The following is a 15,204-nucleotide window of genomic DNA, read 5'->3' as shown; positions in this document are numbered from 1 at the left end:
TTCGCGCTACGAGTAGCGAATTGGAACTTATTACACAAACCGACGACCTCGGTACAGGCGGTGGTGTAACTTACTCATTTTTTTTTTGCGTACCCGTTCGCCGCAACCGTCATCCCACTTTTTTTTTTATCTCGCGCCGCGGTGTGTGTTCGCTCAGTGGTGTGTGCGGCTGTTGTCAATCCGTGCGATGAGTGTGTGAACGGCGCTCGCTACTGACTGGCAGGCCGCGGTGTGTTTCGTTTTCTTCTCGTCATTGCCGCAAGCTACGGGAGTCTCCCAAAAGCCAGCGAAGCAGAACAAATCTTCGGGCGGGAAGAAGCACGGGCAGCTTCCGCTAATACGCGGACAACGTCGTCGACGGCAAAGCAACCTCTCCTCGTGTGTGGCGTGGGTCTCGTGATCATCACGGTCGTGTCGCGACACCCCGGGCCGTATTGTGCTTCATTCATGCTCAGACTTAACTCGCCAGCCGGAACCGCAAACTGGCACAAACATCAGGCCTACTGCTGTGCACATTCGCCCGTCCAGTAGACGGAGGTGTGATTTTTTCAGCCATCGGTATCGTATCACCTTCGCCAAGAGGATCGTGATCACCCGCGCGCACTCGAGAACGGCGACACCAGAGGAGGCTGTGTGCCAAAGAGCTCCCAACGGTAGAGCACCGACCGAGTACGAAGTTCGAAGGACCATGTAGAGCCGCGATTAGCACCAACTAGGGCAACGAGACAACGAAAGGCCGAAGACAAACTCGAGCAGCACGAATCGAATAAGTGTACAACGTAATCACGAGTCATTGGGGCGAGAAGCGATTCGTCGGAGAACTGATCGTCATCTTCGCCATTATCATAGGCGCTGTCAGTCAGTTGCCGTAGCAAAATTGCATTCTGCGGCCGACAAAAATCGTGTGGTGCTGTTGCACTTTTCCCGTGCCCGTTCCCTTGCGCTGGCGCCTCAGTGATACCGAGAAACCGTTTCAGTGGCGCCGCTCGCTGCCTGTAACTCCCAGGACGAGGCGAAAGAATATCTTGGTCGCAACAGAGTGCGCACTTGTTGTCGGCCTCTTATCGCACCGCACAACTGGTTCGCGGTGGACACGAACGGACCAGGAACGCACCGTTGAAGTGTGTGCCGCTGAAGAGTTCTGCCGGAACGCCAGGAACTGATACTGTCCGATAGCAAACCCCCCACAAGCTCATGATGGCTCTCAGTCAGACATCGGTGGTAAGTGACTATTCTTATGAATATTCTACGAATGTTCATGCATATTGGGATGAGCAGCTACCTGGTTTGTAAGGCCTTCGTAATTAACATTCATGTCACACAGGCATGAACCTATTTGTTTGGCTACATTTGTGTGATTACATGCAGAAAGATTCTTTAAAGACGACGTACCTTGAAGGGTTTTAGAGTAATGGACAAGCTACGGGTACAGACAGGATCCATATGGCAGAGGCCAAAGGGTGGTGTTTCCGCATGGCGCAAAAGCGAGTTATCCTAAACACTGTTGGTGAAGAAATATTCATTAGAAAAAGAAAAAGAAAAGGAGGCCACCATATGGTAGCAGCGCATGGCGTGGATTTGGATTACGATGTATTTGCAGATACGCTTATTGGATTAGAAAATCAAATCGATTACAGACTAAATAGTATTTTAATTATCAGTTGGCTAATGTTGCTCTTAGTAACCATCTTCTTCTTATTTGGCGATACAACCGCTGCGCGGTCGTCTGAGGAAAGTTTTTGCTGCGTTCGTTCTTTGGTCGATTATACTATTTTCGATAAATAATTTAATTTGCATCTCAATAACAAAAAAGTGGTTTGCATTGCACATAAATGCGGTGCACATTAAAGAACCAATACAAATATTGCAAAGTTGATACAAAAAATCAAGTTGCAACAAATTGTGTTTTGTTGTATGTGCGTAGGTTTGTCAAGACGGCTAGCTTTTGCCGTGGGACAAAGACAGGTACTTTACTCCGCTTATCAGTGCTGTTCCCATTGCTTGGAGCTGTACACCTGCAAAAGAAAAATAGGCAGGGAGCCCCATTGTTGTACGAAATCCAGACCAAAATCAATTGGTTTTAAAAAACTAAGTATTTAGTGTCTATCTGGTATCTGGAGAGTTAAACTCTCGTGTGATCCTTAATATGCGTGCTTTGCGATAATGTACCGGTATTTTATGTTTCTGTATACTTTTCTTTTATGATGTCGCAAGTGGTCGCGGAACCGTATCGTCTACTTATCGCGTGTGTGGTGTTCAACATGTCGCCTGAACCCACCTGTAGACATATGACATTTCTAGTGGCAGACACCCACATTCGATCAGAACGCTGTGGAGACATACAGTTTTAACGCCAGCCGAGACAGCATTTGGTAAAATAGACAGGGGCCATCTGAGAAAACAAATAAAATGATGGCGTTCCAACTTTGAGCAATTAACCCTCTAGTTTATACTTTTTTCTGTATTGACAAAAACAATTGCAGAACCCGGTTGTTGTGTTCATGTTTGATAGATGAAGCACATTTTTCCACGCTCTTGTTTTACGAGAATAGTATGCTTGGTTTGTCGAATTTCATGCGGGCAATACATAATTCCTTTATGGGAAGTGTCAATCACATTGCGACTTTCTGTTGCCATTGCAAGTAACCACCTTCAGGAACTTGGTCAAGTTTAGGACAGTGGGCAATGAGAACCGAACCGCGACTGATAAAGCTTATCTATCAACGGGTATGTCGCCGAACCACGCTCAACGTGTGCAGTTGCTTGCAGCGGTTTGGCGCTTCCTGCTACTTTTGGATCTCACCCCGTTGGTTACCATTGGTTACGAAATGCTGAAATGGAAAAGGAAAAACACCGGCCTCCTTCATCGTTCGTTCGTTCGTTATCACCCGGCTAGTAGGAGGGTGCTTTGGTGACGCTAAAGACTTGAGACTCTGTGGCTTTTGCGGGGAAGTTTTACATAGTAAAATGTTCTCCATTTTATCATTTTGTTCCTTTGTGTCAACAACAATATTTGCCCCCCCCCGGATGCCAAGTTTTGATCAAATTGAATGGTGAAGTGTGCGCTTGTGTTCTCGTTGATGAAATCGTAAGCGATCACCACAACTGGTAACAATTGCCAATTAACTGCGTTAAGAACATTTTGATTGAGAATATTACTACGACAGTTTGGTGCTGTTAAGGAGGTTGTCTCAGAAGTTACCGCAAATCCTTGTGTAATTTTCTTCTTACAACATTTTTCATTTTCTGTTCCCTTTTGTCCAGCTTAAAGTATACCAAACGGTTATCGACGATGTCATTGGCGGTGTACGGGACGCCTTTCTTGACGAGGGTGTTGACGAGCAGGTGCTGCAGGAGTTGAAGCAAATTTGGACCTCCAAGGTGCTGGCGAATAAAGCGGTCGAGGTAGGGCCGGAAGCACAGGACCAGCAGCTTCCACCGATTTTGGGCGGCGCAAAGTCGGTTTCGCACTCCAAGGTAACCTCAATGCTAAAGATAGTTTCAAATATCGTGACTTATGATCTCATATACATTCCGTCGCCCTTACATTGCAGGCAAACGGAACCAAAAAAGCAAAGGCGGCAGCAGCTGCTGCGGCAGCATCGTCTTCCACAAACCAAGAGAATGGTAAAGTGGCTAACAGTGGTACTGCTGCCAGCAATAATGTGAAATCTGTACCGATTAAACCGGAACCAGCTGAATCAATGACAGGCAGTAATCGGACGACTACCGCCTCGACTACCGGTGCCCAGCAGCAGTCGTCTGGGGCTGTGCCGTCCACCGTGGTGGCTGCACTCGATCCGAACAAGCTGGTCGCAATCCAGATTACGCTTCCGGCGCAACCGAACGTGCCCAACAGTCAGCCACGTGTGCTGACGATACAGGTGCCTGCGTCCGCGTTGCAAGAGAACCAACTGCAGCAGGTCCTCACCAGCCCAATCATTTCCTCCATCATGCCGCTGCCGCCACAAATTGCGTCCTCAGTCCTGCAGCAGCATGTCAACTCGTATCTGCAGAGCAGCAGCATGAATAAGCGTGCGTAACCCACCTTAAATTAACATGACCAACTCTGTGGAAATCTTGCTTATGGTTTTATCCGTTTACTGTCGTCTCTATTACTCAATAGATACACTTCCGATCCAAAAGCAATTGGATGGTGCCTGCGATGATGATCCGATGGGCGAATCCTACTCGCCCAGTGATTCGCCGATTATACAAACAAATTCGGAGCTCTGTGCGCAATCGAGCAGGCCCGTACTTTTCGAATGGCAGCTACTGTCCACACCAAGCACGAATGGCGACGGCAGCAAAAAATCTGACAGTGAAACCATGGTAGCTACCAGCAGCTCTACAGCAAAGCCCGTTGGAGGTAAAAATGTTCGTCGTCGATTATCAAGGGCCGGGCGGAAAGCAGCTTCAGCGTCGGCGGCTCATGACGAAGGTAAGTAGCATTAAGCGGGCACCACACGGTTGTTAAAATGGTTACACGGTCCAGCGTGATAGTTCATGTACGCCGTTATTGCCCGTTCTTTGCAGTGATAATTCGGATTTGTCAGTTGGATGGTGCAGTCGATACGTCGGATGAGGAAGCGAGCGACATAAGCGACGACAACATTCCTGACGATGACGACGAGGATTTGGACAAAGAAGAAGAGGATGATTTGGATGCAGAGGGCGGCGCCGAGGAAGAACCGCTGAACAGTGAGGACGACGTCACGGATGAAGATGCGTCCGACCTGTTCGAAACGGATAACGTTGTCGTGTGCCAGTATGACAAGGTATGCAGAAGAGTGCCTCAATTGCAATCGTAATACGGATTAACATCTAAATGACCGTTTTTCAATACTTCGCTCATTCCTTTTACAGATCACCCGATCTCGAAACAAGTGGAAGTTTTATCTAAAAGACGGTATCATGCATGTTAATGGTAAGGACTTTGTGTTTCAGAAATCGAATGGTGATGCCGAATGGTAAGAAAAAGGTGGAGCGGTGTTATTTGTTTTTTTTTTTACTGAGATCGATATGGTCAGTAAAGTATCGGGTCAGCTAAGGTCAGTTGTAAATGGCTCCAATCAGAAGGTAAAAAAATGTTTCAATATTCAGAACATCGTCAACAAAATGTTGAGATTGGAAAAGGATACACAGCTATGTTGAATTACGGCGCTCTGAAGCTCTGGAAACGGAGAAATAGGAACGTGTGAAATAGTGGCAGTAAATAGCGCTAGTAAATGTAGATTAGAAGTAAGAATGCGCCTCAGTTTCTACCCCTTTTTGCGGAAACAAAACAAAGCAGACAAAAATACATAAACGTGCTTTACTGTGTGTCGTCTTTAAAAAAGCTACTGAACCAAATAGAAAAAAAGATTTGATTCTCGCAATGATTTCACAGTATCCAGCATGCCTTTTAACGTGTTTGTCCGTATTGTATGATGAAAATGATAAGACAAAGACTATGTTTCGGATATGCGAAACAGTTCGATTCTCTGAGGAAAAAGCCTTACACAACCCGCCAGCAATGGTTGATTGCGAAACGAAAACCTTTATGATCACATTTAGCGATATGCCACCATTTAAAACTCTTGTCTCATCCGCATCAGAGTGGTGTCGTTCGCGATCACTAGCTGAACTAGCGATGTAATAGTAATCAACTACTATTGAAAATCATTGAGCAATACATTTTCACACACTCTGCACCTTATCCTAGAAGCAACTGCATTATATTCTGGAGATATTTTCCCCTCTTACAATGTAGGCCGGTTCCCGATGCACAGGAGAAAAGAAAGTAGAACAAGTTGTGTCATGTTGAACAGTGATGGATACTGGATTTACTTGTTTGTTTCTGTTTTTTGCTAAAATGAAAATAACACAACGGAAAGTAACGAAACTAAAAACACAAAAGTGGTGAACGTTATGATAAAACTTTCATGGAACAGTTGCGCGTTTTCTTAAGGTCGAATCTTACTTTTTGTTTTGAAACTGAACTATTGCCATGCTTGGAAGCGTTGAACAGCAAACTATCCAAAACCGGATTAACATTCTATGGAGTAAAACAATAAATGTAAGCCCAAATATCATTTCACAAATGTACTTCATTTCACAAGCTGCACTTGGAAAGAAAAAAAAAATTTCAGTAACCTATCAGAATGACTTAGACATTAATGTTGATCCTAAACCATTGAAAAATACTTCTCTGCCAACATGAGACGAAGAAATGTTTATGAATGTTTAGAATCAAAGAATTTCCATTTTTATTTCAATGTTCATCCCTTTTCTGTTTAACCCCATATATACTCATTTTCTCAGCAAAATGTATGAAAAATTGGTCAAATTACTCTATTAGTCAATTGTACATAAATTAAACCTTGTACATTGTATTAATTTTTCAAAGTTCAATACTTTTTTATGTCGACTTTTCTGTATCGACAATACCGTTGACGGAAAAGCGATTATTTTGACATTTCATTAACGCACTGCTGTCAAAGCTGCGCGCGCAAACCGTGCGCTTTCAGCTTAAGTGTTGCGCTTCGGAAAGTTGAACGCTGCTGCGCGGTAGACGAGTTGTTGAGTTTATTGTTGTAACTGATACTGTATTACGTGTTACGTGTATTTTTCTTTTACGTTAATATTTTAATATCGTACAATGTCGGTAAGTGCGTGAAAGAATTAAATTTGAAATCGACACTAAGCACGTATTCGTTGGCTGCGTGCCCTCTTGCAGGACGCGCCAAGCTCGCCAGCACCAAACCTTCCGTCGGAGATGGATCGCCGAAACTTTCGGTCCGGGATGACCTCTCCGGTTGGCGATTTCGAGCCGTTCGAGAACGAGGAAGAAATCCTCGGCGACACGACGGTACGCGACGACAATATGGTCGACGAGGAGGAAGCCGATGGCGAGGAGCTGTTTGGTGACAACATGGAAGCCGACTACCGGCCGGTGCCGCACCTGGATCGGTACGATATGGACGAGCTGGATGTCGAGGAGTACAGCGATATTTCGCAGACAGATCGAGCCGCGGCTGAGGTCGCAATGCGGCGACGCGATCGGGCGGCCGGTATTCATCGCGACGATCAGGATCATCTATTCTACGACAAAAGCGATGACGAGGATGACATCCCGCAGGCGAAACGCCGGGCCGCGGAGAAGGCGGCGGAGATTGAAACGGAGGACGCGGAGATGGTTGAATCGATTGAGAACCTCGATGAAACGAAAGGACACAGCATCAAAGAGTGGGTTTCGATGTTGGGACCTCGGACCGAAATTTCTAATCGATTCAACAACTTTCTGCGAACGTTCGTCGATGAGAAGGGAACTTACGTTTACCTCGGTCGGATTAAGCGCATGTGTCAACAGAACAACTCGAGCTTTGTGGTGTCGTATCCGGATCTGGCACGCAACCAACATGTCTTGGCGTACTTTCTGCCCGAGGCACCCTTCCAAATGCTCGAAATTATGGACAAGGTCGCAAAGAAGATGGTAACTGACATCCATCCGTGGTACGAGCGCGTGACGAATGAGATCCATGTCCGCATTTCGGATCTCCCGCTCGTGGAGGAATTACGCACGTTCCGGAAGCTTCATTTGAACCAACTGGTTCGAACGTTGGGCGTTGTTACGGCAACGACCGGAGTGCTGCCACAGCTTTCGGTCATCAAGTACGATTGCGTCAAGTGTGGCTACGTGCTGGGGCCATTCGTCCAGAGCCAGAACACGGAGGTCAAGCCGGGTTCTTGTCCCGAGTGTCAGAGTGCTGGACCGTTTTCGATCAACATGGAGCAAACGCTGTATCGAAACTACCAGAAGATTACATTGCAGGAATCGCCCGGTCGTATTCCGGCGGGACGTATTCCACGTAGCAAGGATTGCGTGCTGCTGGCCGACCTCTGTGACCAGTGCAAGCCGGGCGATGAGATTGAGGTAACGGGTATTTACACCAACAACTACGATGGATCGCTAAACACGGAGCAGGGCTTTCCGGTGTTTGCCACCGTCCTTATTGCCAACCATTTGGTGGTGAAAAACAGCAAACACGTAGTGGCATCGCTAACGGATGAAGATATTTCGACGATCCAGCGGCTGAGTAAGGATCCGCGCATCAGCGAGCGGATCGTGCAGAGCATGGCACCGTCGATTTACGGGCACAACTACATCAAGCGTGGCCTTGCACTGTCTCTTTTTGGCGGTGAATCGAAAAATCCCGGCGACAAACACAAAATTCGTGGCGATATTAACATTTTACTGTGCGGCGACCCAGGAACGGCCAAGTCGCAGTTTCTAAAGTACACAGAAAAGATCGCTCCACGAGCGGTATTCACTACCGGCCAGGGTGCTTCGGCCGTCGGTTTGACGGCATATGTGCGACGTAATCCGACGACACGCGAGTGGACCCTGGAAGCTGGTGCCCTGGTGCTGGCCGATTTGGGAGTCTGCCTGATTGATGAGTTTGATAAAATGAACGATCAGGATCGAACTTCGATTCACGAAGCTATGGAGCAGCAATCAATCTCCATCTCGAAGGCAGGCATCGTGACGTCACTGCAAGCGAGGTGTGCCGTGATTGCGGCAGCCAATCCTATCGGTGGACGCTACGATCCAAGCATGACGTTCTCGGAGAACGTGAACCTATCCGAACCAATTTTGTCCCGATTCGATGTTCTGTGTGTGGTGAAGGATGAGTTTGATCCGATGCAAGATCAACTTCTGGCCCGGTTCGTGGTCAACTCGCACATCAAAAATCACCCATCAATGGTGGACGTGGTGCCAGAATCGCAGCCCGAGGACAGCATGCAGATACCGCAGGAGCTTTTGAAGAAGTACATCGTGTACGCAAAGGAGAACGTACACCCGAAGCTGTCGAATATGGATCAGGACAAGATCGCCAACATGTACTCGCAGCTGCGCCAGGAATCGCTCTCGACCGGCTCACTCCCTATCACGGTGCGACACATTGAAAGTGTTATTCGAATGTCAGAAGCGCATGCGCGCATGCACTTGCGCGACACGGTGCAGGACGTAGACGTGAACATGGCCATCCGTATGATGCTGGAGAGTTTCATCGAAGCGCAAAAATTCAGCGTGATGAACAAAATGCGCTCCACGTTCCAGAAGTACCTGTCGTTCCAGCGCGATCACTCCGAATTGCTGTTCTTCATTCTGCGTCAACTGACGCTCGATCAGCTCGCCTACCTGCGGTGCAAGGATGGACCCCGAGCCACGCACGTCGAGGTCATGGAGAAGGATCTGTCCGAACGGGCTAAAGCGATCGACATTCACAATCTCAAGCCATTCCTGGAATCGGAAGTTTTCAAAACCAATGGATTCTCCTACGATGCCAAGCGGAAGATTATCGTACAGATCGTACCCGAGGCGGCTGAAGCGTAAAGTGGAAAACGACGGCTACACCAACTTGCTTTACTAAATATGTATGGTTTATTTACGTTTTCTGATTATTTTGCGCGTTTCACTTTTCTCATTATCAATATGTACAAGTTAGACGATTACTTTTACGAATAAATGTGTGCTTGCTTCTTCTTTTCCGATAGGGGGCATAAAGAGACCTTCGCTGATGGGCGTAAGTTAGTTGCGGGAAGGGCCTAAGGTTGTGTGGAACTTCCGTGTAGAACACCCGCGATTGGCGAAAGCGATGGTTAGCGATGCATGAAGTAGGGTCGGCAAGATTCTGAACTCAGCCCTTAGTCACCTTCTTTGCGACGCTTTCTTTTCTTCCGTTCGTCATTAGATTGTGAGGGTCCTTCCGTGCCGCTCTCGGAACGGTCACTTACGTTATTGCCACCACCTTTTCTGTTACCTTTTCTGTCTTTCGGTTTTCCATGTTTTGTTTTCGTCAAGCTTCCGATATTTACTTCCTGTCCGTTAAGAGCCTTATCTTTCTCGCTTACCAGGTTCTTTCTTTTGCTTACTTTTGCTTCGTCCTCGGAAGAACCTGCACTACTGCTGCTAGAGCTTCCGCTTGAGCTGCTAGTGCTCGAAGAGCTGCTGCTGGTGCTGCTACTTGAGTCGCTATCGCTGCTGTCGCTATCATTGCTACTGCTACTACTGCTGCTGCTGCTGCTGCTGCTGCTGCTGCTGCTACTTCTGCTGCTATCGCTACTGCTTGAGGAACCGGAGTTCGCACTGGAATGGTTCTTGTCCTCATCGGTTTTCTTCTTCACCGCCGGATCCGATTGACTTTCGTTGCTCTCGCCACTAAAATGTTAACGAATTGTGAATTAGTTTCGGCATACGGATTTCCGATTGCTCACAGTTCCACTTACTTTTTTGCGCGAAGTTTAGTCAAGTTACTTTTCAACACTTGCGTTCGCGATGACCGGTGCAGATACTTGCGTTTGCCCTTGCACTCGTAGCTCCAGTGGCCGAATTCAAGACATTTTTGACACCGTATTCCCTTGGGAAAAGCGGCTGCCAACTTTGCTTCTCTTAAAGATTAGAGGTAAAAGAATTGCTCAATTAATTCTCGTTGTCTGCAGACGACGCCTTCTCAGCCGCCGGTCATCACATGCCGCGTGCTTACTTTTGCTTCAGTGCTAGCTTCTGGGCACCAAGATGCATTTTGCGCTGTGTTAGATGCAGCACAAGAGTACTGCCACAGAACTTCCTTGCCGATAGCCGGATTGGCCCGGGGTGTACACTTAAATAGACAACGGCGCACACCTAAGATTGGCTTCAATGCAAATTTTCAGGCGAGGGTCCACACTTTAGCACCGTCAACAACGCCGCTGAGACTATGTTTTGGAATGAAAACAACTGCGATTGAACATACGTGATTGTGCTTTTCTGGAAAACCCATCCGCGGAATACAGAATGATTGATGGCACTGAAAAACCCTTCAAATAACGAATAAGACTTATAATTCAGTGCGAATAACAGCATAAATCACGCGCTAGGGTTCCGTAGACGATTAATATTTCTTCCATGTCGTAAATCGGCACGAAGCAGAACACAACCATGGCAGTATAAACGAAGCCCGAGTTTACACAGCTGTCAACGATATCAGTTGCGCCAGCCAATTGTTTTCGTTGTGCGCTCGATACGTTTTCAGTGCAAGGAACTAACTTCATCTGTAAACCGTTCGTCTTCGCCAGTGCGTAGTGCAAATTCCAACTCGCGGTGAACAGTGCCCAAATTCCCAAAGAATTGCTCCTCCTCCTACCTTCGTACGTGTAAGCAAACAGTTCTAGTACCTTTACGTTGTTTTGTAGCTCGGTCGTGTCTTTTAGGTGTGATCTTTGTTGGCAGTGTACAATCGGTTAAATTGCGTGGTGCTAATAAAAAGTCGAATCCGTAGCAAAAAAAGCACGCAACTCAAAAGAAACCTCCGAGTTTGTGCTCCAAATTAGGTACTAACACTTAAAAACACGAATCACTCCTCGCTGGTACGGTACCGAAGCAGATGTGTGAAACTACATTTGCCCCCACAGTCTGGCAAGCGCCAGAAAGGCAAAATTGCTTTAGCAAAAGCACTGGACTTGCGAATCCTTCTCACTAGATTGGTGGAGTATCGATTTTTCCGCTCTTCCAATGCTCTTGCTGTATCCGAAGGGTATTCGTCCACGGGTTAGGGGTGGTTCGTGAGCGATGTACACGCAGTGTGGAGAGCATTGAGGCCACGTCGTAAGTACACGATTGTGTAGGATAGTCAAGCAAATGTGATTATCATCATCTCCGGAACAACCCAATCCGCAAGATCATTAACCCATGTCTTCCTGGAAGCAACGAAGGCGCGCCATAGATAGCTCAAATACTCTCTATTGATTGGTCTATATTAAATTAGATTATTGAGCGTTCTTAAAAAGGTTCGCAGGGGAACGATCGATTGTGCTATACTATTTTCGAACACGCTCCGAACTTCTCAATCCTTTTGATTCCTTCTTCATGATAGGCAGCCTGATTGGACTGAGCAAAGTTGCAGCACTGTTGGCATGGCCTGGAAGTCACGTTGCTATGTTGATAAATTGTTTGTAGTTAGTTATTGCATAAAATCAATGGATGGAAGGCACATCGTAGATAAACAGTTGTCCTTCCAGATGGGGACAGAACTGTCATCGTTTGAATTTCCTTCCGACGCCAACAGTGAAGGACACATTCCACTACCAACGGCTATTGCGAAGTGGACGCGCGTGTGGTACGCATGTCGGATGGCATGGTTCTTGAAGCGGTTTATGCTGGAAACTTCCTTCGGCGTTTCGGGGTCGAGATGTCGCGGTTGGCCGTTTACTTCGGCGTTTTGGCGTGCTTCCGCACTCGCGCTGAGAGAACGGATGGCATTCCCAAAACGTGTAAAGTTCGTCTACTTCTCGTACTGCTTGTGACGTTTGTCGTCAGTCCCGTCCGGCGAATGCGCATTGCTGGTGGTACGCGCAAAAGCGAGCTTTTTTGTGGAAAAGGACACACTGGAAGGTCTTTCTAGTGGATGTGCGTGTGTGCCAGCAAGAGAGGGACCGACCGATCGAAATCCCGAAGCCGAGAAATCTCCAACATTGCGGACTAGTCGGGCCGTGCGCTTGAACTTTCCTTCGGGTTCGAGTCATTCGAACGGACGAACTCGATCGGCTAGCAACGGTGACTGGTGTGCTGGACGGAAGTAAATTTTTTACTTCTCACATATCGCTTCCGGTAATTAGCGGACTGTTAGTTCAGCCGAGAAAATATTGATTGTGTGAAAGGTTAGGGAAATTCCCGTTAACGGTGCGAGTGGAAATGAAATGCGAAAATTCTGCAACAGAGGTTCTGTTCCATAATAATTTCCACACGGAAGGTCGTGCAAATCTATAGCCATAGTAAGCAGTGGACAACATAAAGTTGGATTATCAGCGCAGTTGTTCACTTGAGCTGTGCTTAGAAGCGCTTGTACATTGGAAAGTGTTAGTCACGTGTGTCTCTGGAGACTTGGAAAGAAAGCGTGCGAAAAGTTGTTTCATATGCTCTACATTATCCAGATTTCCAGGCCTTTAAATAAATTATTTCACTTCTATTGTTTCCACCGAATCATTTCCTCTCGTATTTCCTCATCAGTTAGGGCTCCCCCTTTGCATTTGGCATTTTGTGTCGCAAGGCAAGGACCCTTGCGAATTAATAGGATGACTAATTGCGTACGACAACACACGGGCGTGGAAGAGCAAGTGTTCGTGTGTGTGTGTGTGTGTGTGTGTGAGGAATAGTCGAATCGAGAAAATATCAACGCAAATATCCATGAGACGATGAAAACAGCAGCTTGTTGAAGTAGTAATAGTAATTTACCGTGGAAACTACTTTCTCCATGTTTGCCGGTTTGGCTTCCAAAGCTTCCAGCGGACAGAATGTTCTGACGGAAACCTTTCGTTTCCTTCGGCAACACTAACCGTGGGTTGTCATGTTAGTAACATTCGGCTGCATTGTCAATCGTATATGGTTCGTCAATGTACTCTCTTTTTCGGGAGAAGTACTCCAAAAGCACCCTTTCAACTGAGTTCGAGTGAAGTGTAGTCGCACACTTGCCCGTCAGAAATGGCAGTGCACATAAGGGCTTCGCAAGGAGACATCGCTGGCTTCCTTCCAATTGCTCCGTGTTCCATTTAGACACTACATCTAGCGGCCTTGGTGCGTTGGCCTGATTATTGGTAGAGTTTGTGGGTGTGAGTGGTGCTTTTGTCCGTTGACAGCATCCGAAACATGAGATCCTTCTGCTCTGCGGCGATTCCGCAAGCTAACCCGAACTGAGCGTCCTATTGTCGGTTAATCCATTGTTCCGTGTCCTACCAAACGGACACCACACGAGTGTGTGTGTGTGTATTGGTTTCATTCGTTCTTGTGTTGTATAATCGACAGGAAAGCGTTTCAGTGATACTCTGCCGACGGACTCATTAGAGTGCGGTGTTGCCACCTAATTTCATAGGATTTCGTGTTTGATGCGCACGGTTCGGCCCCGCATTCGACGCTAGCAAAAAGTGACCAGTGAACGTACTGTGAGACCGATCGTTAGAGCAAAACATCGTTATATTACACGCTCTAAGTAGGCGAACCGAAAACGCAAAGTTGCTATAGCTGTGTGCCAATCGAGCTGTAGCTGTGATATTGCGTGGCGTTCGGAGCGTTAAGAAATAGTTTCAATTTGTCCCGAATCGGTGTGCTGCCGAACGGAAGCAGAGTGCACTCAGCGAGAAGAAGAGGGGCACAAAAAATCCTTCAACCTTCCCTAACCTTGTTGAAGTGAACATGTTCTCCGGATTAACAAACCAAGTGACCTCTTGGATCGGCGCGGCCAAGGGCGAGCCGCAGGACGAGGAGGTCCCGACTCCCCCGAACTCGGCAGCGACCACTGCGACAGCGACTACTTCCGGTGTTATTGCGGCGTCGTCTACGGCAGCGGCGGCACCCGACGCAGCAGCTGCAGGCGATGGAGGCGACAAAAGGTAAGCGCGTTGCGGTTCGGAGAAAGCATCGTGTCACGTTTGAGGCAGCTCACGTGATACCATCGTTGCGTTTTGAAAAAAGGCACCTTGTTATGTAATCAAGCATCGAACGAAGTACATTGTGCCCGACACACTTTCAGTGTTTGCGGGAAAGTAACTTATTTTCGAACAAATTTTCCATAAACTCGCCCCATGTAAGAAAATTTCAATCACATGATACAGCAGCCTTACTCGCACTCGAGATCTGCTCAGTTTGTGCTCTCCGTATGGGGGTCTTGTGCTCTTTTCGCGCTCTCTCCTGAAAACATCCTTGCTGCATTTCGGCCGCGTGCATGTGTGTGTACGGTGTTCCTTTCCCCAAGCACGTTGCTGCTCGGAGAAGACTCTCAGTAGGCGGGTGTGTGGCTTTTTTTCTTTATTCCATTGTTTCTTTTTTTCTACCAACGCATTCTGTCTTCTTTCCACTTTCACGTTCTCTTTCTCTTCCTTCCTTTCTGTTTGCTTTTCGATATGTTTCTCTGGTTTTGTGCACCGTGTAGCCTTTACTTACTTTTGACAGTTTCGAGAACTTTTTAGCCCTTCTGTGTATGTGCATCAAACATGAAAGGATAAGTGATGTTGATGACCATGTGACGGCACACAGTGAGAGAGACCGGAAGTCGGATGACATTTAGATCAGATCGATCGATTGGCTGGGTTGGGGTTTTTTTTTCAAGCAGGGACGTTTTTTGATGTTTATTGCGTTCAATTACTTTCTGTTTCTCTGTTTCTCTTAGTTTATAGTAATAAAACGTTTGA

General features: G+C 47.1%; 4 protein-coding genes across 7 annotated transcripts in view; 3 read left to right on the top strand and 1 right to left on the bottom strand.

Annotated features, from left to right (window-relative positions):
- The first annotated feature begins 208 nt into the window (after positions 1-208).
- On the top strand, positions 209-6,061 carry LOC128270455 (transcription initiation factor IIA subunit 1). Of its 3 annotated transcripts, XM_053007851.1 has the most exons (6): positions 209-1,221; positions 3,265-3,477; positions 3,555-4,035; positions 4,127-4,441; positions 4,537-4,778; positions 4,867-6,061. In XM_053007851.1, the coding sequence occupies exons 1-6, from the start codon at positions 1,195-1,197 to the stop codon at positions 4,972-4,974; spliced, it is 1,386 nt and encodes a 461-aa protein (XP_052863811.1). In that variant the 5' UTR covers positions 209-1,194; the 3' UTR covers positions 4,975-6,061. The 3 variants fall into 3 exon arrangements, with proteins under 3 accessions (XP_052863811.1, XP_052863815.1, XP_052863812.1); XM_053007855.1 differs by lacking the exon at positions 4,127-4,441 and having other exon boundaries at positions 3,265-3,462; XM_053007852.1 differs by lacking the exon at positions 4,127-4,441.
- Positions 6,062-6,640: 579 nt separating this feature from the next.
- Positions 6,641-9,521, top strand: LOC128270079 (DNA replication licensing factor Mcm2). The gene is made up of 2 exons (XM_053007485.1): positions 6,641-6,646; positions 6,719-9,521. Exons 1-2 carry the CDS (start codon positions 6,641-6,643, stop codon positions 9,377-9,379), a joined length of 2,667 nt encoding a protein of 888 aa, XP_052863445.1. The 3' UTR covers positions 9,380-9,521.
- On the bottom strand, positions 9,419-11,303 carry LOC128274039 (zinc finger CCHC domain-containing protein 10). The gene is made up of 4 exons (XM_053012123.1): positions 11,200-11,303; positions 10,530-10,740; positions 10,273-10,434; positions 9,419-10,204 (listed from the first exon to the last, which is right to left on the bottom strand). Exons 2-4 carry the CDS (start codon positions 10,565-10,567, stop codon positions 9,691-9,693), a joined length of 714 nt encoding a protein of 237 aa, XP_052868083.1. The 5' UTR covers positions 10,568-10,740; positions 11,200-11,303; the 3' UTR covers positions 9,419-9,690.
- Positions 11,109-15,204, top strand: part of LOC128274037 (synapse-associated protein of 47 kDa) — a 24,120-nt gene continuing 20,024 nt past the window's right edge. For both annotated transcript variants that reach the window (XM_053012122.1, XM_053012121.1), the window contains exons 1-2: positions 11,109-11,178; positions 13,823-14,406. In XM_053012122.1, coding sequence (XP_052868082.1) covers positions 14,210-14,406 — 197 coding nt within the window. In that variant the 5' untranslated portion in view covers positions 11,109-11,178; positions 13,823-14,209. The remainder of the gene's footprint in view (positions 11,179-13,822; positions 14,407-15,204) is intronic.

The sequence above is a fragment of the Anopheles cruzii genome, chromosome 3 (genome assembly GCF_943734635.1).
Source record: "Anopheles cruzii chromosome 3, idAnoCruzAS_RS32_06, whole genome shotgun sequence".
NCBI classification, from domain to species: Eukaryota; Metazoa; Arthropoda; class Insecta; order Diptera; family Culicidae; genus Anopheles; species Anopheles cruzii.
This window is presented reverse-complemented; position numbering and strand designations above follow the sequence as displayed.